We start from the raw sequence: 25123 nt of genomic DNA, 5'->3' as shown, positions 1-25123 counted from the left end.
ATCCATGTATTTCAGGACCTTGTATTCAGCAGACCATCTCTAGTCCTTTCAAGGCATATTGTGCCTTGGTACCACGTTCCTTCTGCTATCTGAAATACCCAGTGTTTCTTACGTGCAAACCAAGTGCAATTTGATATACATCTTCTCCTGGCCTGCCACAAAACGAAGGGGTGTTCCCTGGCTGGTGGCTTATTGCTCATCCAAACCACCCTGAGTGCTCTGCTCAGCATTCCAGCCAACACGGGCTACTTGCAGCACAGGTTGGCACAGCACAGGACAGCACAGCATTGCACAGCACAGCATGGTATGCCAAGGAAACGTCCTGGGACAGCTTTATTTGGAGCTGACATCTCTGATGGTGAGCCCACACCTTGTGGGAAGCATCAAAGCAGAACTGATGCTACCTCTAGAGCAAGACAGTTTCTGTTTCCTCTCCTCTCCCTTACCATGTATCCTTCTTTTTCTATAAAAATAACAGAAGCTTTATTTTCAGGGATGGGGCAAGAAGCAGTAAAATGGAAGCCAGAGGCCCAGCTGCATCTCCTAACCTCACCACTCTTCTCCTCTACCTCCCTAGGTTGGTTGATACTTCTCTGCATTCATTCTCTTTCCTACTCCAAAGATGTCTAGTCTGTACGTGTCACAAGCTCTTCAAGCCATGGGCAGCATCTCAATGTATCTATGCTTCCAGCCTAATGCAATGGGGAGCACAACTAAAATATTTTAAATAATTAAATGTGAACTAATAAAAGCCATATTGTGTAGGAAGCTGGTCAGCTTCTCTTCTTCTTATGCACTTGAAGGGTAAATGCTTTGTAGCACATTCCTGTGCCAGTTGCTTTGAATAGTACAACATTAAGGAAGCTTCTCGTGCTCTTCTGTCCCAAGATCTAAAAGTACCTCTGGCCAGCAACAAAAAGGATGGAGAGTGGATCCCACCAGTAAGGTGTTGCAGAGCATGAGCAGCAAGGCTAGCTCTTGTCACTCGAATTCACTTGTCACCCATTTTCAGGTGACAAGTGAATTACACTACAGGAAAATCAGTGTCACTAACACAGCACATTAGCAGAGGTGAGCCTCTGGGGCTAGTTCCAATCCCACCAAGCCAACAGTCATCTCCTTTGCCTTCAAGTGGCCTGCATGGTCTACAGCAGCTGTATCATGACATTACACAGCTTACCAACAACATTTTCAGGCACATCTAAATCCTCCCAGGCTGGTGACAATACCAAGCATCATATCCTGGCCATCAGGAAGCAAGGTTCAACAGCACATATGGTCACATCATGCTGTATCTGGGACAAACGAGGTGCAGCCACGCTCCCCTCCCACAGCTGCTGCTTTGCCGTATGCCTGGGCTCATGCCTCCAGAGGGACACTTCAGGCTCTTCATCATCCTGCCAGTGCAAGGACCACTCTTCCTAAGCAGACAGCCAAAGCTCAACAGACAGCATGATCGAAGAGAAATTTCAAAGACCTGTCTCCTCTTTCTCTACTTTTACTGTAGCTTGTTGAACACTCCCATTTTTCACCCTTCCCTGACTGGTGAATGCAGCTCTGAGTTACAGAGCAACAACAGCTGAACCAAAAGAAAGCAGCAGCAGCCCCCTCAGCTCATTTTTTTGGTTCTCCTAGCCCCTTCTCTTCTGAGGCAACAGGAGAAACAGTGCCCTGACACCAAAGCTAAAAAAAAGTGTTTCACCCTCCCTTCTGCTGCCTGCATACATGGCTCACCCAGAGAGCAGCACCAAGGGCAGGCAGCAGCTACAGCCCCACAAGCTCCAAGCCACCAGCATACACATGGAGAAGAGGAAGTTGTTATTTAGACCCAGTAACACAAACCAGCTGCTGCTTGGCTAGGAGAGCCAGAGCTCAACCCTGCTTAGGCTGAGCAGCAGCTGTGCTCAGGAAACCTTCTGCTTCAGTTTATGGTCTAGATTCCTGGTGGATGATGAGGCACCTCAGGAGGTCCCAATGAAATCAGCACCCAAAGTCTTCATTTGCCTGAGCAGTTCCAGCAAATCAGCCCAGAGCCTCACTAGCATGGCCTTCCTCCAGGTTCTTCTGACTCAAGTAGGTCATCCCCAATACCTGATGGCCATCCCCAATACCTGATGACTGTAGCTAAAATGCATTGGCCAGATACTTTGGAAACCTTGGAAAAAAAAAAACAAACCACAAAGGCAGCCTCAGCCTTCCTGTGACCTGTCTTGGCACCTCAGCAGCAACTCAACTTGCAGCACAGGTTGGTCCATCTGTCTCACACTCTTGACCAGCTCCACCAGTGCAATTCAAAAGCAGCTGTCAGAGGCAAGGGTCTCTTGCGAAGCCCACATAAGCACACACAAGAGGGGTCTGTGCTGGAAAAGGCCTTTGGCAAGCCTAGAGAATGAACAAAAGGAAAGGTAAGGTGATTTAAAATCCACCTTCCCCAGAGATACTCCTGCTCAGAGACTGTTTACCTATTGGGAGCGTGAGAACCTTGGGGTAGGATTGATGCCAGTGCTCCTGCAATCTCCTCTCTCCCATGGCACGTGGGTGGCCCAAGACAGAGCGTTGCACAGAAAATCATTTCCCTGTTATCAGAGGCTAAAATTGCCTCTCTAAATATTCTAGCAGTAGGTTCACAGCGCAGACTTCATCCCTACCCAATGCACTGTCACAAGGTGGGCAGGTCAGCTCCAGCCCAGGTTTCAATTAAAGAGCACACTGATTCAAACTCTCCCTGCTTGCTTTTCTTTCGGGTTTATAGTTTCTCCACAATGTAGCTGCTTTTAGTGCAGGTTTATTACTAGTCACATCTACATTATAAGCTCACTTGTACGCTCAGAAAAGCCACGGAGAGAGAACAGATAGCCCACAGCAGCCCTGTGAAAGGTATGTGGTCATTTGGTAAGTGGAATTCAGCTTTAATTAGCAGTGGTAAAGGAGGGTTTGCTGTGTAATAAATCTCAGAGTAAGTATTAGCCTCCCCGTGTTACCTTCCTGGTCATTTTTGGCAGGAAATGGCAAGACATGAAGGGATATTAAACCTCACTCTTCAGGGCTGTAGCCAAACAGATTCAGAGATGTGGAAGAGACATCTCACACATAAGTGCCTTTTTTTTTTTACAGGAGAGATCTTGCATTTTCCTTTGAAAAGAGCAGTGACATCTGTGCTGGCAATGGCTGAAGCAGATGTACTTCAAAGCTGTTGTGGGACAAAAGTTTCTAGACCAACACATGAACACGCAAACCCACACATGTTGTGGGGTGGGAAGGAGCAGCCACAGTGAGCATCCACACACCCTGCCAGGGAGATGAGGCTGCTGCAATGCTCTCTCACTAGAAAGAGGCCCTTGGAAAGAGCTGAGCTAGGAAAAGGACAAGGTAATGAAACAAGCCTTTCACAGTCTTGTGGTCAGAAATCCAGTATCAGCAAATCCCAGTATTTTCAGTTAGCAACTCAATTCAACGGGGTGACAACATCTCTCCAGCACTAACATTAGGTACCTCAAAAATGCTTCTGTTCTGCCTTTTTAATTACATCTGCACAGTTCTGTACAAATGCATGCAGAGGTGCACTTCTCTCATCTGGTCAGCAATCACGTACACTCAGAAGCATGAAGACTAATAGCCCAGTCCATTTAAGGAAGGACTATTCCTCACAGGAATGCCTGGTTTTTCTTTAGTGTGCTCACTGTTCCCTCCACCTCATCTGACTTTTTCACAGATGACTTCTCAGGTCATCCCATTCATCCCCAGGATTTTCCCTGGGCTACATTAGTCTGCAAAGTTTTGAACTCCTGCAGGGCTTCTACTCCTCCCTGGGGAGATCACCACACAGTCCGGCAGCTCTCACTAACACTGGCCAGGATTCCCTGCTGGCTAATGAACCTGCAAACATTCAAAGAAAAGGACACTATACCAAGTCTTGTGCATGCTGACAGCAGAACCAAGGCTTGCTGCTAGAAAAAAAAGACATGCAGCTTGTCCCAGCATAAGCCATGTGCATCTGCTGCTCATGTGGAGCCTTCCATCCCTTCCAGCCACTGCTTTCCTTCCTGCTTTGGTTCACAGGCATGTGGTTTTCAACTGGTGAGATCATCTTTGAAAAAGCTTTATGTTTGGCTACAAACAGCCACCAGGGCTGCAACATCCTCACAATACACTTTGACCCAGCAAACAGGAGAATTAGATAGAAAAGCCGTCTTTTATCCTGAAGATCAGACAGCCTTTCTGCTTGGAACCTGTAAGACTTTAGCACCCAGAGCTGCTGCTGCTCTCTCCCCGTTGGGAATTCAGAAGGATGCATGTGGCAGGAATCTGTTTAGAGACATCTTCTACCAGCAACAGGTCCCAGAGATTGAGCTGGTCAGAAGTCCACAGCAGAGTCATCCAGAGCACATGTCTTATGCATGTACCTTGGGCCCTCTGAGCAGCCACTAATGCATATACTTTACATAATACACATACCTACACAGCAGGCTTCACTTAGTGTTGACTGGACTCATCAGCAAGGATTTCAGCTGCTCTCCAACAGTACTGCCCTGCACACTGATACCAGCAAAGCTTCCTGCCTGAGCAGACTCGCTTTTCTGGCACTTTACAGGCTCATCTACTTGCTAGCAACACCTGGATCACACAAGGACCCACACCATACCAAGGGTACCCTTGTTATTGCCCGATGCCACAAGAGTGCAGCACCTGGTGGCATCTCACTCTTCTTCCCTGCAGTAAAAGTGTCTCAGTTTCCCCAATAGTATGGGAAGCTCTGCCCTATGGTACAGCTCAAATTAACTGTTAATCAGCTGCCGACTTCAGCTTTGCTGCATCAACCGAGGATGAGCAAAGTTGCTCTGAAACAAGTCTGTAGCCGGGAGGAGAATTTGGTTAAATCTTGCTTTTTTGGGTTTTTTTTAAGCTAGCCATAAATTGTCACTTCTAAATCTATTTTCAAGCTCAATAAATCCATCCTCCTTTCTTCTCCATTCCTTAGTATTGTAACATTTATACAAGGAGATATAACAGTGTTTATACAGCCTTGGACTCTATAATTTCATCTGCAAATAGTAAAGAACAAGAACCTCTACAGCCCTGAAGCCAATGTAATTGGTTTCACCTGTCCTAGCCTGAAGGGCTTAAAATATTTAGCCACTTTTCATGAAGACAAGTTGTTTGCTTTTTCACAGATTGTACAATCCCAAATAGCTTTACTCTTGATAATTGGGGCCAGCAGGATGTTGGGCAAGTTCTGCATGCTAGCAAAGGATCTCTTCTTCAAATATACTTCATAACTCAAACTCCAGCCAGGGCACAAGCTGAACATCACCCAGGGCTAACCAGGAAGTCTCAGCTCAGCCAGAGATTCGTTTTTTCCCAGACCCCGAGGGAGGCTGAGCACAGAAGCTCTAGAGAGCTACCCAGCAGCACAACCTGCTGGCATTTCTCAGCAAAGGCAGGACTGCTCGAAATGCATTATCCAGCATAGCAGCAGCACAGAAAAACAAGGTCCAAGGCCACGATACTACAAGGCAGTCGACCCAGAATGCTGCAAAGCAAAGACCAGCTTTACCCACGATAACTACCTATCCAGCAAGACCAAAAAGTCAAAGCAGAGTTCTTATCCTGAACTGCTTAGGCCTCCTAGCAGTCAGAAATCATGACAGCCCTAGGCTTTGCTGTTATTTAGCCTGGTTTCTTCTTCAAAAAAGTACAGACTTATGAGCCCATACTTCGTGCAAGATGAAAGTATTTGCTTTCATCTTCTGGCATGAGCCGACTTCAGCCAAGTGCAACAAAGTTTCATGAGATTTGGAGGACATGGAAAGGAGACAACTAGAGTTGCTCAAGTCAGGGGAGATGTTGCAATGTGAACGTGCCTCTGCTGCACACCAGAGAACTCACAGTGGAAAAAGCCCTTAGAAATGCTTCAGTAGGACAGGACTCAGGTTTCCTTTTTTGATGCCAGACATGAGCAGCCACCAGGCAAATCCAGAGAAATCAACTCCATGGTATCTCTTTCCAGAGCTCCCTGGGTGTTTTCCAACTCCATGCATTAACTGTTTTAAATGACACATGAGTTCCACATATGTTCTCTGGTTCTCCACAGAGCACGTTGCAAGTTCCCGTTTTCCGCCAGAGTTCTTAATTCCTGTTATTCCTTTCAATATTTTAACATTCCATTATTTCTTTCCTTCTCTGCTGCCTAGAACAACACACTTCTAATATAGGCAAGTAAATAAGAGGGAGGTGGCATTTAGAATTAATCTAATCTAAACTTAATTCCAGGATGTTCCTGTTGAGAAAGAGGCCATGCAACAGGTTGAAACTGAATGTACATCAGATACACACCAGCAGAATGCTGATTCTGGCAGTCTCTTGGCAGATGTCTTCTACATAACTTGGTAGGACCCTGTCTATTGTTATATTGTGAATTCTGCAAGCAAACTTCCAAATGTGCTGCATTTCCTTGTCTAACATACTTGCTCTTAACTATTGCCACACCACCCCAGGAAACACAATCAATTTGCCACCATTTGTGGTCCCAAAAGCAGAACAAGAGAAAGGATTCCAGGAGGCTGGTTTTAGCCCAAAGAGAAACAATGGGCTGGAGGCAGAAACAGCCAAGTGAAAGTTTGCTGCTGGTGACTTCAAACACATAAAGAGGCAGAAGGGAAGAAATCCTAATTGCTCTCCTACAGAAGAACCCTTTAGAGGACTGCATGTACAATCCACCTTCCACAGTCCCACTGCTCTCCTTCAGTCCTCCAAGATGCAAAACAGAAGCAGCAAAGCTACCAAATTTTTACAACTGGGTTTCAATGTACAAGCCAGAAATCACACTTGGACTTTCAGAAGCCAAGTTCCAGCCCAATATTTTTGGTTCTTAATACCTAAATTGAGCTAGTGAGACAAAACCATGGGGATACAAAGAACCACATACTTGACATTTCTCCATCTGGCACTGCATTTCGAGTACCATTGCAATAGTATAAAGGGTAAATGGTTTTAAACTAAAAAAGGCTAAATTCAGAAAAAAGGAAGAAATCTTTTACAATGAGGGTGGTGAAACACTGGAAGAGGTTTCTCAGAGAGGTAGTCAACGCCTCATCCCTCAAAACACTCAAGGTCAGGTTGGATGGGCTTTGAGCAACCTCATCTAGGTGGAGATGTCCCTGCTTACTGCAGCAGGGTTTGGACTAGATGGGCCTTAAAAGGTCCCCTTCCAACCAATCCCTTCTACGGTAAACATGATCTCCAACTTGTGTACAGAAATGCAGAGGCAAGACTCACTCAGGTGCTCAGCTTTATACCAACAACTTCAATTTCTGCTGAGAAAGTAATTCAAAGCTGAAAGCACAGTAACTCAAATAAAAAGTGCCAGTGTCTGAAGAGGAGACCTGGATGTAAACAGGGCTGTGAGAACAACAAGCTTCTGATGAGTACTCACCTTCCTGTAAGAACCTGCTAAGAAGCCACAAAGATTTTTATGGTGATGGTTTCTTTTAGCCAGGATGTAGTTGTAATATTCTCACTATACCACGAGAAACTCCCTAAGACTCTTGTAAATAGAGTTGTAATCCAATTCCAACTCTTAAAATGATATCATACTCACTTAAATGATCCCTGACGGGTTTTATTTGTTTTTAATAAACGATCTTCAAATGTATCCAGTTTTAGAAAACTGTTTCAGAGTTTTGTTTAAGTAATGTCCCCTTCCTTCTCCCTCCAAGAAAATAATACAGAAGTCTAACAGCTCTTTGAAGAACAGAAGAAAAGCCAATGCAACTGCAGAAGCTTCCACTTCACAGAATCTGGTGTCCAACTCTGGCTCTATAAAGAGATTCATGGAGTCCAAAAGAAATAAGGCCATAGTTTGTACAAAGTTCATCCAGAAGTTTCCCCATTTCCAGGACAGGCAACTACAAATCTGATGATCATTGCCTGTCTTTGTGGAAACAGCTCAGGCAACTTAAAGAAACCCAAATAAACAAAAAAACAAACCCCAAAAGACCACAGATGACTAGCAGAACACCTGCAACACTGACATTTCATTCAGGATGGCATTTCCTACAGACAGGAATTCACTTAAATAGGCAGGGGTAAATTAGAAGGATGAACACTTGCCTGGATTCAGGCAATTATTGAAATGCAAGCATTGATTTGAGATGCCTAAATGAGGAGAAAAAGAAGTGAACTGAATCTGAAGTAACACCCAGCTCCTCGTTTGGGAAACAGCACTTATCTCAGTATCTGGAGAGGAGCTGGAAGACTCCAGCTGGTTAGGTCTGTGCTTAGTGACTCACCTGCACTGAGGTGAAACTTGAGATTGCTATGTGAAGATAAGTCTCTGGACTTTGTGGTTGTAGAGCAGTAACTGCCTGATATCTGCTAACAGTTCAGAACAGTTGTGCTGAGAGCCCAACAGTCCCCAGCATCTCAACAGGGGTGCAGCTCCACTGAGGAATGTTCCCAGCACCTTGATGCACAGACACTGCACAGAAGCAGCTCCTGGAAGATGGCAGAATCTAGGGTTCAGTTCCCTTTTGCTGAAAGGAAATATATTAAAAATAACTTTAAAATACAACAGAATCCAGTCTCTTAAACTCTTTATTTCCCCCTCCAGGAAATGTGTGAAATATGTGGCTTATATTTCAAGCTTTCCAAGGAGAGAGATTCTCTGAACCACACTGAGAGATGCTCTAACCTACCGGCGTGTAAATGCAGTCTATGTGAAAGCATTGCAAAATTCAACTTGATGCTGACAACCACGTCATCTCCCTTCCAAAGCAATCTCTCTCCTTTCCTCAACATACTCTGTTTGCTGAAATTTTGTCCTCAAAATTTATACTGGGTGAGAGTCAGGAACCCAACTCTTGCCCATTTCTTTCAAACAACCCCTTGCCTCTGCTGCTGCTTATGCTATTTGCAGCTGTTTTCGTGGCACTGTCAACTTGATGATGAAGTCTACAAAGTAACCTCTTCCAGGGTAAAGACTCCTTCCAAGTTTTAAACAGCCAAATAATTTGGAAAACAACATAATCAAAAGCCAAGAGGTCAAATTCCAAGCTTTACCTATCCTCAGCCTCAAGATTACACACAAGCAGGATTAAAAAAGAGCCAACTAATTAGAAGTGAGACAAGCTATCAGTCTGGTTAAAAAGAAATACAATGCACCTTGATCAGCATTTTATTACTCGCATATATGTAATTCAAAAATGATGTATTAATCACTCAAGAATACTTGCCAAAAATCAAGTGTTTTCTACTCACTCTCTCAGATGCAGAGCTTAGGAGTTGAGCTGCAATTGCACGTGGAATAAGTTTTCCAAATTACTAGTAGTTGGTCCTAAATACAAAATGAAAACCAAAGCACAGCCTCATACTCTATGCAAGAAAAGTAATAAGCAGGGAATGGGTCTGCATACCTGTGAGACTGGCAGCATGCTGGTGTGAAGTTATAGAGCCAGTACCCTGGGAGCTGATCAGCATCTTCTGTGACACGTCCATACTTGAGTGAGGTCCCCAAAGCCCCCATAATTAGAATACTGAGGTAGAGGTAATTCACTTAAGCCCCCAAACTTAACCCACTTGCCTGCTTCTGAACTGTTAGAGACAGGAATGAAAACAAAAATGCAACAAGATAAGCCCTTCCAGGGCCTAATTTATTAAGTGAATACAAAAATAAGAGTAATCTGCTCCATGGTGAAAAGATATCTTGGGTTAATTGTAAACAGTTTACAATGCCTTGTAAACAGACTTCTTTACAAGCAAGAAGAATACTGAAACATGATACATATTGAATTGAAAGTTTCTTGTTGCAGCAACACTCCATACTTCTTGTCTGGCTATTTCAGAGTGCTTTGCAATAGGTGAGAACAACTTTTACTCTGGTTTCAGGAGCACAAATGAAATAAATGAAACAAGGAACCTGCACTGTAAACAGTGTATAAAAGCGCCACAGCATTTTCCAAGAAGGATGGCTTACCCCTTGTTAGGCTTGTTCTGCAATGAAAAAATAACAGCCAAAGCTATTTTGCATTATAGAAGTTTTAAAAATGACTTTTTTACAGCAACCTGTAGTGTGGTTGAATAAAAAAATATTATTTTTCTTAATGTAATACATGGCATTTCTCCTCAATTGCACTAGAAAGTAAATTTGGAAGCACTTTCAGCTTGTGTTACAGGCAAATCGGAAAGACAAACAAGCCAGGCAGCCTTTCAATCTTTCCATCTCTCTGCCCACCATTTGACCTCCACCCTTTCACATCTCTGAGTCCGCATACATTCCATTGATCAGGTAATCCACTTGGGTGTAATCCTTCTTCTTGTAGCTCTCGTAGGCCTGCATAAGGAGAAGAACTACAACAGTTATGAAAAAAACCATGCCAACTAAAAGCACTGCAAGAAGTGAACTTTTATCCACTAAGTATTGAGTCAGGGGCTCAGCAGCAATGAGAAGATACTCATTGTCCACGTCACGAGTTTCTGAAAGGCCTGAAACTGTTGTTTTGGGCATATCTTCTGGAGTCATGGTTGTTGAAAAAATGTGAGGTGTTGGCTCTATCCCATATTGAGCTGTAGTTTCTGCTGTAGGTGCAGTAGTTAAAACCATGGCACCTCTTGTAGAGCCCAGAAGAGAAGTAGATTTACTAAGGAATGTTGTGGCTGTAGTTGCTTCTGGCTCTGGATGCAAAGGTTTAGTAGGCAGTGGGTTCACAGGCTGGGAATTCTCTGAGGGGGCGAGTACCGTGGCACGAGCAGAAGATGTTTCTGCATCATGTGAGACGAGGGTGGTCAATGTGCTCAGTGTCTGTGGGTCAGCTTCAGCAGTGGTGGGGCTAACAGAGTGGGGAATGCTGGTGACGGCCAGTGTAAACTGCTTTGTGTGAACCACTTGAGTCCCTGCTTGAGGAATGACCATGAGGGGAGTGGAAGTAGGGGACAATACTGAGACAGAGGTACTAGTTCCTGATTTTTCAGTGGTACTAGTTCCTAATTTTTCAGTGGTACTAGTTCCTAATTTTTCAGTGGTACTAGTTCCTGATTTTTCAGTGGTGGTCACAAGCTTGGCAACACGGCTGGAAGTGGAAGCAGGGATGTTACCAGAAGTGGCAGAAAAGGCAGTGAATGACACAGCTTCAGCAGGGCGATCAGAACCTTCAGTGCTGTTTGAGACTTTGGCAGTTGTTTCAGGAGTTGTACTGAGACCAGTTGCATTTGTCACATTTGCTGTTACAGTGGTGGCATGACTTGCAATTGTTTTTCTTGCATTTGTTGTTACATCTTCACTCTCAAGCAAGCGTCTCAAGTGAATCTTGTGAATCCAAGCAGTTGAGGAAAACTGGTTTTCCACATTGTTTTGATCAACCCAGGTATCCACTATCCTCTCCTTTTTCCGTGGATGGCTTTGGTAGTGAAACAGGACCGTTCCCCTTTTCCCAATGACAATTTCTTCAAAAAGACAAAACCAAGGAGAATAAAACTCTCAAGCTCAGATCTGACTTCATAGCCACAACACGCAAACCAGAACACATATTCTGCAGCACACATAGTACAACTGGAATAAATCAGTCCTGAAGTCAGCACAAACATGAAAACTCAGACCCCTGCCTTTCTTGCAGATAATCCCTTTGGGGCCTTTTTTGTGGAGTTTCGGATTGGCTTTTTTGTTGTTGTTATTTTTGGGATTTTTTGCCACAGACCTCTGGCATTTGCCCAACCAGGCAATTAATTCCACAAAAGGGGAGTAATGAAGTACAGAGCTACAATGTAGAAGAACATTATCAACAGGATAACCATTATGAATGCCAGCTCCTGAGAAGACAACTTTTGTTTTCAAAGTTACACAGCATCAACAAAGCCTTTGTGCTTAGATTAATAATTTTCACCTCCCAAAACTGAGTGGAAATTTCCCCTTACACCTTCATAGTTGGTGAGAATTTCCTTCACAATTAATGATCTAGATTTATAGAACATCAATCCCATTTGCTTACCAAAGGTCTAGTTGCAGAGAAACTTTTGCCATCCAAAAGACCCATGAAAATATATCCTTTTTTATTTTTAAGCTTAGGTACAGTGAACTCTTGAAGGACACTTGAGAAGATTGATTCCCCAATTACCAACAAGCTCTGCTTTGTTACTGTGTCAATTAAAATTGAAGACCCTGGCACTGGAAAGTAACAATGATCAATTGCTGCTAGGGCTGCACTGGTTATAGAAGCAGCCTGCTTGCCTCTGGCACAAATTCCTGGCAATCTCAGAAATGAACAATGCCAAGACATTTTCCTTTCTCTTAAAAAATAGAAATACATGTGTTAGGCCTTTCTTTTCCAAAGGACAGTCTGTAGAGTGCAAATGGCTTGAATGAATGATGTCTTCAACACGGAGACAAACTCTTAGGGGGTAACAGATACAGAAGTTACTCAAAGACACATCATGCATGTGGAAGTCCCAGAGCCCTTAGCAGGCATCTGAAGCACTTTTTGCAGTGAACCCACTTCACCTACAGAATCATCCCACAGGCATTTCACAACCCACCTCCTGCAGCTGAAAGACAGTCAAGGTCTAAACATAGGCATTTAAAGCAAAATGACTAGGATCCTGGATGTATCAGGAGCCTGAAGCACAAAGTTACCTCCAAGCAGATCTTTGACACCTTGCTCTCCAGTATTCTGACACACGCTCAGCTGGTGACACTGCAAGAGGATGCAGCAATTCTGGTAGGGCACAGACCAATTACAGCGATGGCTACCTGAGAACAGCAAAGAAAATGGGTCACTGCACACTGTGTACTGAACATACTGTTTCATGGCTGTACTTAAAGAATTAAAAAAACAAAACTAAAACCTGACAATAGCTGAAAGGTCTGGCCTTAAGAATCCTGACATAGGCTTAGGCTGGAAAGCAAGTGAAATCAATATAGTAGCCATAGCCTACCTACCTGCTTGTCTTCTGGTACCAACATCTAACAACAGCAAATGACTCACCCGGTCAGGGACTAAGATTGAGCACGACAGTTTGGACCCATGTAAATGCCAGCACTCATCTTAGGTGTTTTAACCAGGTAAAAAAACCCAGCGAGACCAAACTGAGAAGTCACTTTCCTCACCACCCATGGGAGACAGCTTTCATCTCAGTGCTTGCAGTTACAGTGAGATTTACTAATTGTTTGCTGAACAACCATATCATTAGCCACAGAAGCCATCACAGGAATTGTCTTTTAGTAAGTCAAATTCCAACACAAGCTAAATAAACCCATCACAGCTGGAATGCTCTCCTGGCAGCCCTTCGAACTAACTTCTCTCTGGCCACGTCTACACACATATAACCAAGCTCTGAGGGAAGGAATGAACCTCCTCTAACCCATGCTGAGGAGACATCTCAAACACCATGCCCAGTTTCGGGTTCTCCAGCACATAAGAGCAGTTTTGACATACTGGAGCAAATCCAGGGGAGAGTAATAGATATCTGAGGAGCTGAAGCAGATGATTTACAGGAAATCTCAACTCAAGAGAAAAAAAAAAAAAAGCAAAAAAATAAAAATCAGTTTCCAAAATGAGGGTGCTCAAACACTGGGCCGAGGGCCAGAGAAGTGGTACATGCTTCATCAGTCTTAAACAGTCAGACATAAATCAGATTCAAACCAGAGAACTTCAAAACGTCCCTTCCAGCTTCAATTATGCTATGATTTTATGTAATATCACAGTAGCACACAATTAGATTCTGGGACATATGCTGTAAGGAAAGAAGACAACACAGAAGAAGGTAACAGTGCTCAGTCTGGGATGAGGCAGATGCATGCCTAACTGACCTGTCATCAGTGGAATAAAGGGAACTGAAGTGTACAGTATGAGCAATGAATTTGTGTTTTTTTAGAAGTGTGAGAAAGGGCAAAGAACATGCCTAGGTGGACATATGCCTATATTTAAAGCTCTTATCTACAAAGAGAGTTACCCTCACTGAGGATTAAGTCTATGGGAAGCTTAAACTTTAAAAAAAAAATCCCAAACATTTATGCTACCACAGTTACTAAAAGAGTTTGTGGAAAATCTATGAACTTGGAAACCCCTGTATTGACCACTGCAGTCTGTTCTGACAGCCTTAAAGAAACTAGCAAAGGTGGAATTTTATTGACTTTGAGAAAATGTTAAGGAAGTGACTCAAAACATTTCAAGCCCCTAAAAAATGGTACTTTAAAAACAATAAAATGAAAAGCTTCAGCAGCCACACGGAGCTGAAGATATAGCAGGAGCCCTTCGAGAAATTAAAACCCATGCTTTGGAAACAAAAGCATGTTTGGATGTGCTCTGGTTCCTGATCTTACCTCCTGTCTCTCAGTAAGCCATGCTAGTGGAGAAACATAGATCTTGTACTACTGCAAATGGTGCCATTTCTCACTGAGAGAATAGGAAGGAAGAGGAAAACAAAAAAACCAGCAGCATATCTTGCATTGGCTACATATCTCAGTCAGTTAGTAAAAGCCAAGAGACTGACAGGGTGAGTATGGTTAAAGCACCCCAGTTTCTGCTGCCATGACTTCCATGTTGCTCTCTGGGACAACCAGTTGCCTCTGCTGAGCTGGGCTGATCAGCATTCCCTTGGATGCAATTCCAGATTGAGGCTCCAGCTAATCTGTCCACTGTGAGTTATGTGCACCCAGAAACTCCTTTTTGCTCACTTTAGGAGATGGGGAGGGGGAGGGGGGGGGAAATGAAGTGAGAGAAAAACAGTATCTCTATTTTAAAAGGAATGATGTAGCCAACACCAATGTCTGCCCCCTACAAATTGTTTTATTTTATTTTTAAGCCAGCTATTACTGAAAAGAAATTGCAGATGCCCAAAGGCAAGCAGAAGTCAGGTAAGATATGTTGTGGAAGTAAGGAGTAGGAATATTTGCTCTTGCATTCATGCCATATCTTCCCAGTATTTTCCCCAAAGCATGTAAGATAGCCCAGAAGTACGGCCAAGTGGCTCTTATCAGAGCCAGACTGCTCAGATGGCTGAAACATTCTCATTAAGCCCTGGACTGGTCACCATTGAAGAAACTTGGGAGAATTCTGAATACAGCTGTGGATGCAACAAGAGGGGGCACAGACTTATTTTAACTCCCAACACAGGTTCACTGTGCTCACCAGGCCTCTGCAAATCTTGGATTGCCAGATCTTTGCTAAGATAGGCATTTCATCCATCATATATATCCCTCACCCTAGCAGTATCTGGAGACTTGAACCTATTGCATTAGATGACATACAAAGGTTAGAGTTACTACCCATGCTGTCAGCTCCAGAGAGTTTTGCTGCTTTTATTAGCATGTAATTGAAATGTCTATGAATTGGTACAACTGTTTTGTGACATGTTAGCTTGCTCACTACATATCCTCACTTCTATTGTGGATATCCAAAGACAATGCTGGAATAGCCAGATCTGTAACCATTCCCTTTCTGCAGGACATATCTGAGACATGAAGGTCCTGGTAAAAAGTGCTTCTCTTTATGATAGTGGCAGTACTTACTTTAGGAATGTTATTTTTCCACTTCTCCAAGCAATGTAACTATGAAGATGCCTCTTCCCATGCAACCTTGGCCTGCAACTTGACACTGTGGTACCTTACAAAATAACAACCGCTGCTACTTTACTGACAGTTACATAAGTGTAACTATTCTAAATCTAAGCCTCAGACCTCACATCTGTAAACAAAAGAAAGCACAAGAATACACCTGGGGAAGGTGGGGATGGAGAATGAGAGCAGTAAAGCTGATCTTAAAATCTAAAGCTAATCATAAAAAAAACAAACAAACCAAAAGACATTTCAGGTAATTCTCTCCAGATGATCTCTGTGCATGTGGCTACGCATTTATGTCAAGAGTTTCTCTCTTTCCCATCTCCTTCAACACTATGTGGTGCAACAGACTGTCCATCAAGTAACAAACAGGAATTAAATTGCTTCAATGAGTTTAATACAGAATGCATTACAGAATGAAAAGGTTTATGCTTTGGGGTTTAGTTTTGCATGGCTCCTGAAGACGGCACATGTCGTCTTATTCAAGAGGCTCAATCCCCTCTGCCCAACAAAGCAAAACTCCACTGAACTTGCTCTGTACAAAACACATCAGGGAGAACAAGGTGAAGGGTATAAAAAAAAGTAGCTGAAGTCAGTAAGAGAGTGCAGTTAGATCATCTCCCAGCCCTGATTAGAGATTAAATTCCTTACACTCATCTGGAAGAGACAGTTGATAGCACCTTTTCTACACTTATCAGGATATCAGGAGGTTAAGATGACACGTGTCCAGCGTTCAGAGATGCTCAGGTAAAACAGACACATAGCGTTACAGATCTGAAGTGTCAGCACAGCTAGTGTGAATAGGTCATCTCTCGAGGGTTTACCACCTTCAAAAGCAGAAGCTGAAGTTTTCAAAGCTCTGGGGCTCAGGAGACAGACTCACTTATATTTTGCCTCCTAAACAAAACAGTTTCTAAAGGTGCTTTCTTTCTAGTATGAAGGTATGTCACACGTTTAAAATAAAGTTTTGAAACCACTGGACATTAATAAAAAGGCACCTTTATGATGTTCCTATCAATCAGGCACTCATCCACCTGAGCCAACGTCTCATCTTCTCCACAGCATGACCAGTTGCTTGATGGTGCTACAAATTTTCACATGTGGCTAGATAAGATAGAGTCCTTCATAAGGACAGCTCTGAAAGATTAATTTCAAAGTGAAATGCTTTTTAGAGACATCTCAGAAGCAGATAGCAGAAGGCTCTCATCCTCTCAGAGTTGTTTAACCCTGTGCTTGGTTGCAGGATACAACCTGCAACCTGTTTCTTCTAAAGTAGAAAAACCACTCAAATACCAGTGAGCAAAAAAACTCCAGTGCAGCTGTCTACATCACTTGAAAACATCTGGCAGCATGGAATAATCATTCTTCCAGTCAACTGACCTGACACCCTTTGCACGCCACTAGTGCACACCAAGCATACACACAGGCTGTTTCTTACAGAAGCTAGAAGGGTCCTGGGAAACGTCTGTTCTGAATTCAATTTAACCAAAGCTGTCAGAAGTTACTTAGCACCACAGGACTGTACAGAGAAGCCATAACTGTAAATGTCTGTAAACAACTGGAATTAAGAAAGATAATTATCAAGGGAGCAGAAGAGACTTTTAAGAAACAGAAAGCCCAGCTGGAACTACAGCTAAGAGACAGGAACCTCACCTGAAGCACCCGGGCCTTGACAAGCCTGCCTGCACTGCTTTTCACTTGTAAGCCTTTTTATTTGCACCACATGGATTCCTTTCCCTTTCAGGACAGAAAGTCTGTATTCACATAAACAGAAGGAAATCAGCAGGAAGAATACAATGGTAGTCCACATCTTCAGGGTTGGCCTTGCAGGGAGGCTTCTCTTCCCAGAAGCAACTCTTTCCTATATCACTTTCAGATCCACTCCAATATACCTATTAAAAAAAAGAAAATAAACCAATCAATTTATATCAAGAGAATGTGCTAGTAAACACACTTCTATTAGCAGGAATAGGAGAAATGTAGAAAAGAGAGGTAAGTATCGTTACACACAACATATAAGCAATGACACAGAGGCAGGGAGAGATCATTCCCAAATTCACAGACAGGCTCTTTCTTCAGAAAGAATACTTTGCTCCTCTTCTCCTCAGGCACCAGTGGAGAACAGCTCAAGTCAAAAGCCACAAGTACAAAGCCAAACTCAAACAAACAGACTTGTTCTGGGACCCTTAGTGTTCCATGGCTCAGCTGAAGGGTTTGCACCAGCTTGAGCACAGTGGTAATGTGAGGAACTATAGGTCCTAGCCCTGCTTTTACCCCAACACCAACCTTAGTTGATTCCTACTTTGGTATTCCTGCTCATTGCAAAAAGCTAAAAGAAACTTTGAAAACAAGTAAAAGTCAATATTTCAGGTCTCCCAAGACATTACCCAGACACAGCAGCTTTACTGAAGAACATTCACACTCATAGTAAGCCTTTATTTCTCCACACAGAACAATAAACAGGCAACATTTAAACAGGCAACTGTCCCAATGTATGTGCTCTCATCCTTGAAGTCACTGGAGCAGGTCCCATTGATTTCAGAGCAGATTGTCAGCTACTACCTGGATTTACCCTCATATTTCCAAGATTTTCGAAGCTTTTTATGAGCTTTCAAACATCAGCCTGAACCAGACCAATTTTAAAACTGCTTGGGGAAGAGACTTAAAGTACAACCCTCTTCCTCATCACTGAAGCAAGCTTTAGTCTTCATCCTGCAGTTATGAAGAGAAATGTCAAAGCCTTCAAAGACTGTTGAGATTCAACTTCATGTGAAGTCTGAGGTGTACGTGATGACTACTTTTGAAGATGCAAAGACATTGTCATAACTGAACAAGCCACATGTGTGAATGGTACAAAGCATAGTGAAAACACATCCAGTCATCAGTAAAATGCACAAGACCCTGATTTAGTCATCCATGGAAGAAATTTTACCCTGAGCTCTCAACTCCTTTCCCACCCACACTTGTGAATTTAAGAATTTGAGTAAGAGTTTTTTTTCCTCCAAGAAAGTCCAAGACAACATATGTTCTCTTTGACTCCCAGGTGGCAACATTTTGATGCTTCAGACCATAAAACTTTTGTTTCTAAATTTTCCTCCTTATTCTATATCCTAAAGCACCAAACAGGGCAACAAGAGTTACCAAAATCACATTGCCTGAAGAAGGGTGAAATACAAACAGCTACACCAAGCTTTGCAGAGGGCATATAACATGCAGGTCCATAATGGACTATAAAAGAGCCAAAGATGGGGACAAAACTTGATACTACAATGCAATGCCTCATTTGCAGCATCCCTAGTCACCCAACAATCTTCCTAAACAACTCAAAGACCCCTTGCTCTTTTATTTACTCTAATAAAAAGGGTTACTCTGTCTGTTGAAAATGGAGTGTTTCAACACCTTCCGCTCTCCTGCGGAGCAGAGGAACCAAAAACTGAGCAGACTGCAGGGTACTTGCACTGCTGACCTCAGCTCACAGGCTCCTTTGCGGCTCTGTCCCTGGAGTAAGCACGCCCAGCATCATGCTCACTTTGTGTGAGGTTTCAACCTTGCAGCCAAAAGTTCATAGGTCATCCCACCTGGCAGATGGAAACATTTCCAAGTCTGACAGAAGTCTTGTGGAGGGAAAGGCAGCTCACCAGCCCCATCTAGCCCTGCACACCACCATCCTGAATTACAAGGCACTTCCACAAGTTTGCCTTAGCCTTTAGCATGCTCTTGCTGTCACCCTCAGCATATGCTGCAGTTAAATCATTGAAAATTCCAGTTGACAAGCCTGGGAACAAAGGGGAAGCAAGGGAAGATATGAAATACTCTTGCCATAAGAGATTTTTCCTAGAACAGACTGTCAAAGTTTGCCTTAAACTCCAGCTTCTTCAACCTCAATTTGGATTCCCTCAGGGACACTATAGACACCTCACCAAGACACTGAGCGCAATCCCACCACATCATACAGGAATAAGTGCACTTTTTGTGAAGTTCAAGTCACAGGCAGAGATTCAGTAAGCAGCATCTGAACCACAGGAATAAAAAAAAAACACATCAGTAAAAGTAAAGTTTACATTTTGAAGAGAGCCCAGCTTATGTTTGCTGTCCGTTTTCAAGGTAAAAGGCTTACAAGAAACAATATTTTATAGTCTAAGAGATGAGCCTGAGAATTAATTGTCTGTGTAATAATATATCCATTTACTGTTTTGAAGAAAATAGTAATGAGTAAGTGATGAACACAAACATCCTTGAGTGGTTTTTTCCTACCTTTACTAATACGTTTGTAGTTACACTAATCAACCATAAAAAACTCCATAATGCATTCCATTTTGGCTATGCAGATATAGTAATTATACATAGATATAATGCTGCTAGTTGCTAAAATCTCAGTCTTTTAGGATAAATAAAATCACTTTATTAACCTCAACTGACCCAAGAATTACAAATGTTGGTCACACTCGGTGTCCAGAAGCTGTTGCATTAACACAGCTGTCTGTCCCCTGTGCACAGAGATGTTTTGCATCCCTATCCACATTAAGCCACCAGAACTCCTTCCCATCACACTAATTTTGGCCCCCCTTGCTTTCCTCTGGAGCTGTTGCAGTCAAAATCCCAGTAAAAACCTCTCACCTCTTCTAAAGCACTTGACAAAGCTCAGATACAAGAGCTTTGACTCCCCCTTCCCTTTCACTAAACATGGTCTCCTCAGGGGCCAACTGATAATCCCTCCCACACAATGCTCAATACAAACATGCAAGCTTAAAATAATTTTAGATGTTCCTCAGCCAATTATAAAAATCTCTTTATGAATTGCAGAGTGAGCATATGAAGCAGACAAACAGGATACACAGATTGTAAGTACAGCAGACAAGCAAACAGGTCATTTCCAAGGCTGGCTAGGGGATAACCAGATGCAGTCATACCTTAATGCAGTCCAGATGAATCTCCAGCTACAGGGCTGGGTTTTTTGGTCTCTTCCACCTTTGCACAATTCCACACACCCCAAACGAGAGACCCAAACATTTGCAGATCACTTTTCCCAATTTAACAACAATCTTTCCTAATTATAAGCAATAAGCTTTATTTCTGCCTTCCCATCACTCCTCTAGCCAGTCCCACATGGCTCTTTACTCAGAGACCTCATTGAGCATCTGCCTCACATCTACAACCCAGAAAAGCACCAGCTAAGGCTTCTCCAGATCACAGTACTCCCCAGAAGGAAGTGGCTGTTGGAAGGAAGAGATGAACCCTACCGTTCCCATCAGAAGTAGCTTTGAGAAATCGAGGCAAAACTCACTCTTTGAGCACTACCTTCTCCTTCTGTAGAGCATTCCCAAGGAAAAGTCAAACCGAATCACAAAAGACAGCACAAAAAAAATCTAAGAACTACACTGTGAAAAGTGTAAAGTTTACTTTTACCATTTGTGGCATTTTACCATCTGCAGCAGGGAACAAGCACACTGGAAAAATCAGAAAAACTTCAGTCAACACAACTGAATGACTGATGCCTTTGCAACACATACGCACATCAGGAGGGCATCGTCTGCTTCATTTCAGAAGTGTTCCTCCCTTCTGGGTGAGCCCCTCATGCCTGAGCCAAGGAATTTGTGCAAAAAAAACCCCAAACCCTGCCAACCCCAAAAAGCAACAACAAAAAAAACACCACCAAAAAAACTCCAGCACAAAGTCATATTTCAAAAAACGACTGATTGAGGTGATATTGAAAGAGCAGAGTGAAGCCTTTGTAATAGAAACCCCTCGCCTCCATGCCCTCACAGCCTGCCTCAGTTGCTCTGGTTAAGCAGCTGCAAGGTACATGCAGTGACTGCACCAAGGCAAAAAGAGAGATGTAGAACTAGACAAAAAAAAAAAAACCCAAAAACATGGAAAGAAGAAATGTCCATGTTAAGAGATCACAGGTACAAACTGAGCAAAGCAAATCGTTTACAGCAACATATTCTCCTCTGAGCTGTCAACAAAGAGCCAGCAGACACTGCCCCAGAATTTGTACTTTAAAGCATGTACGGACTGGACATGAAATAAGGTCAAAGTGAAACAAAGAAATCTTCTATCTTCAGTATAACAAGAAAGCAGGGAAAGCAAGGATGGAATATCTTTTGCAGACAATGATGCTACCCTGCCATCAAACTGAGACGACATAAGGCCTGGTTTCAACTTGCAATTGCTGCTAAATTTCATGTGTTGGCAGCTCTCAAAACAAGTGCTATATTTCACTTCAGAAAAACAGAATTAAACCAGACTTTGCTAAGGGAAGACAAGCACATCTCATTTTGTGAATTGAGGCTAGAATGCAGAAAGAGGTGAATCTGTGCTGCTATTTTGAGAAGCATTTGGCTTCCCAAGCTTATCTCCAAGGCTGAAGTTGCACACGTGGATAGTTCTAGAGACAGAAGGGATAGTACCAAAAGCACGTGAGGCTGACTCACTGTCAGCTGAGAATAATCAGGTGAAATTATATCATTCTCTGAATATCAGCTTTAGGGCTATAAAGTTAATGAGAAGTTACAAAGTTGTTTATGCAAAATGTTCTGTGCCATCAATAACGAAGGACAAACTGAACAGATACTGTGAAACAGAGATGCAGTACAGATTACAGAGGAGGAAATGCATTACCTGATCCTTGGTCTAGACACAGTTTCTTTGATTTCAAGACACCTGTACGGTGTGAAACGTTCCCAGGTCCTTAGAAAATCCAGGATATGATGGTCAGAGGTCCATTTGCTGCCTCAATACATGCTCTACATGCCTCCATCATTTCCAATATTGACAAAATGATCCTGTGGGAGGATGGCTGAGGTGGGAGATGCACAATTCCATGCTTTCAGAGGGAGTTTTGAAGGAAAATATGCCTAGAAATCACTGAGCCTTTACCTCCTGGATACAGCAGCTGGGCTAGGATGGCGACCAACAAGCTGGATCCAATAAACACCTGGGGCTGACATGAGGACAGCAAAGCATTTGAGGCTGATCTGCTGCAACAGTAGGATGCCAGCTACACATGCTCCAAAACATGATTCAGAGAAGAAATATTGCCAGCTCACATCCAGAAGAACATCACTTACACTTCTCCTACCTCACAACTTCTTCTGGGTGTGACACCGTACAGCTGGCCACATAATCACAGAAGTGCTGGCACATCCCTCCACATTAGCAGGCACACTCCTCACTGCAGCAGGCAGAACAGGGCATTGAAGGGACATTGGTTTGATTTGCTGCTGCCTTCTCTGATGTTTCTCCTGATACATCCACAAAAAAGAGACAAAAAAAATCCTACAAAGCCAGAAAGTCCACACAGATTGCATCACACTGGAATCTGTTAAGAACAACAGCCCAATAAGCATAAATATTTTACTTAGGCAGCCATAACATTATACATCTTCCCCTCACAGTGAAATAGTTTTTTCTTATGCTTAAATGGAACTCTGTGTTCCAGTTTCATCCCATTACCCCTTGTGCTGCTGCTAGATGCAATAGAAAAAAGGGATGCCCCAATCTCTTGATAGCCACCATTTAGATATTTGTAAATATTAATGAGATACTTTCACAAGGCTCCATGCTGGCAAAAGCACACTACGCCATGCAGGTCCAAGGCTGTGCCAAGCACAAGGAACAGCATCTCTGCCAGGTCACCACCACCATGCTTCCACAAAAGGAATGGAAAGCCATTTCCATGCAATAGGCTCTGAACAGCATTCAGAGCAAATATTGATACAAATATTAATTAATGCAAATACTGAAGTGCTGTATCCTTCAGATTTTATGCAACATGCTCAGTCTTCCTTGGAACCCAGAGAGAAAGGAGGTTTTAGTGATTGGAGACCATGTCTGACAATGACACAACCTGAGCTCAGATTCCTTCCATTTCCCTATGGAAGTGATGCAGGGCTATAGATTCACAAACTTTGACACACGTAGCTGCAGTGGGTTTTGTGGGTGAGGTTTTTTTGGGTTAGTTGTGACTATCACCAGCTTTACCCATCTCCATCTTTCTGTGCCTCAGTTCCCCACCTGTATTCCTCTGTCAGGGCACAAGGCAGACAGCTTATGCGTTTGCTACCGCACCAAGAAGAACAGCCCACGTTGGTACCACTGAGGCTTCATGGCCATCACACTTCAACTCTGAGAAAAAAAAAAGTTCAAGCCCAAAACCCACATCCCCCATCATCCTTTCACACCCATATTAGTGACATGCTTGGCAGTTCAGATGGTGAGAAACACTTCTCAGCAGGACACTCTTCCTCTGAAAAATGACCAGATAGCTATTTCATTTATGAAATGGGGCTTGTTTTGGAATATCTGAAAAGATCTCATTTCAGTATAAAGAAGAATGAACTGCCAAAGGCTAGCTGCATAAAGCTGTGACTGGACAATAAATCTGTCAACAAAAATACCTCCAAGCAATGAAAACATGCACTGTGGCTCAACTGCAACCTTTCCCAGTTTGACCTGCACCCAAAGCAGTGAGTGAACTTCCAGACACACTGTCTCATGGAAACAGGACATCATATACAGGGCAGTCCATACCACGTGTTTCAAATTAAACAGCTTTCAGCAAGACCCTCAAAGGAACTGTCCCAGTGGGCTCCCACACAAACTCTGCAACCAAACTAATGTAAAGCAGCAGAGATCAAGAAGGGTAAAAGGCAAGGTCACAATTTTGGTATCTCTAAGTGCCTGTAGAGATGACATTAGAAGCTAGAACCAGTACAGTGTACATGCACAGGAATAAATTGTGTCTGAAGTGCTATTAAATTAAAATCTGCCAAGTCTGAAGCTAACAGAGGCTTAAAATAAGCAGCAACTTCAGCCAGAAGGTACAATTAACCAAGTGTTACTTTTGGAGAAGATAAAACCACCAATGTGTTGAAGTCTGGTCACCCACTCACCTCCTGCCTTGCAGAATTTTACCAGAGTCATCAATTTCCTGGCAATACAAGTCAAGTTAAATCTCACTGAAGTTGATAGTTTCAATGATATCTTTTCTCTCCAGATATTTTTGAGAAATTATTATGCTCCCCTATAAGTTGAAGTAGCAGTAATACTAATTTTAGGCATGTAGAAGCAGATGACATGTGTCCACCCCAGAACACAAGATTCTGCAGGTCTGTTCAGGAACTGAAGTCTATGTGTGGTTTTCAGCAGGGTTATGCACAGCAGTGATGGGACTTTGTGTTACAAAAGCATCAGGCAGGACTGTGGAGAGCTCAGAAATGGAGAAGAAAGTTCAGACAGTCTGGAAACAGCCAAAACACAGTCCCAGTGCAACAACTGAAGGCAAGCTTCTGCTCAGAGCTAAAAGCACTGGAAGAAAATAAAGCATTTTTGCCTATTTCTCCTTTCTACAAGGAAGTAGGATCATTGTATATAACCTGAATTACAGAAAATGTAAAGAAAATTAGAACAGTTTTTAAAATTATTTAAAAAAATCTCAAAAGATACGTACCTCCACCTCTGCTTATTCTCACAAGCTAAAGGCTCCTAGATTATAGGACATTTCTTCTTTTTAAGCTAAGAATTCTGGTTAAAAAATAAACGTAGCTTTATATGGAAGGTCTGCTGGGTGAGATGCAG

The 25123-nt window shown here is 42.9% G+C and overlaps 1 protein-coding gene across 2 annotated transcripts in view; it reads right to left on the bottom strand.

Annotated features, from left to right (window-relative positions):
* Positions 1–9641: 9641 nt before the first annotated feature.
* LOC104552066 (uncharacterized protein C11orf24) overlaps positions 9642–25123 on the bottom strand; it is a 28845-nt gene continuing 13363 nt past the window's right edge. The window contains exons 2-5 of one of the 2 annotated variants that reach the window (XM_061999911.1): positions 22626–22788; positions 17198–17436; positions 12620–12736; positions 9642–11436 (exon numbers count right to left, since the gene is read on the bottom strand). In XM_061999911.1, coding sequence (XP_061855895.1) covers positions 10247–11436; positions 12620–12736; positions 17198–17354 — 1464 coding nt within the window. In that variant the 5' untranslated portion in view covers positions 17355–17436; positions 22626–22788 and the 3' untranslated portion in view covers positions 9642–10246. The remainder of the gene's footprint in view (positions 11437–12619; positions 12737–17197; positions 17437–22625; positions 22789–25123) is intronic. The other variant, XM_061999912.1, reaches the window with a different exon arrangement.

Source organism: Colius striatus, chromosome 7, assembly GCF_028858725.1.
Source record: "Colius striatus isolate bColStr4 chromosome 7, bColStr4.1.hap1, whole genome shotgun sequence".
NCBI lineage: Eukaryota > Metazoa > Chordata > Aves > Coliiformes > Coliidae > Colius > Colius striatus.
The sequence above is the reverse complement of the archived record's forward strand: the minus strand, read 5'-3'. Positions and strand labels throughout refer to the sequence as shown.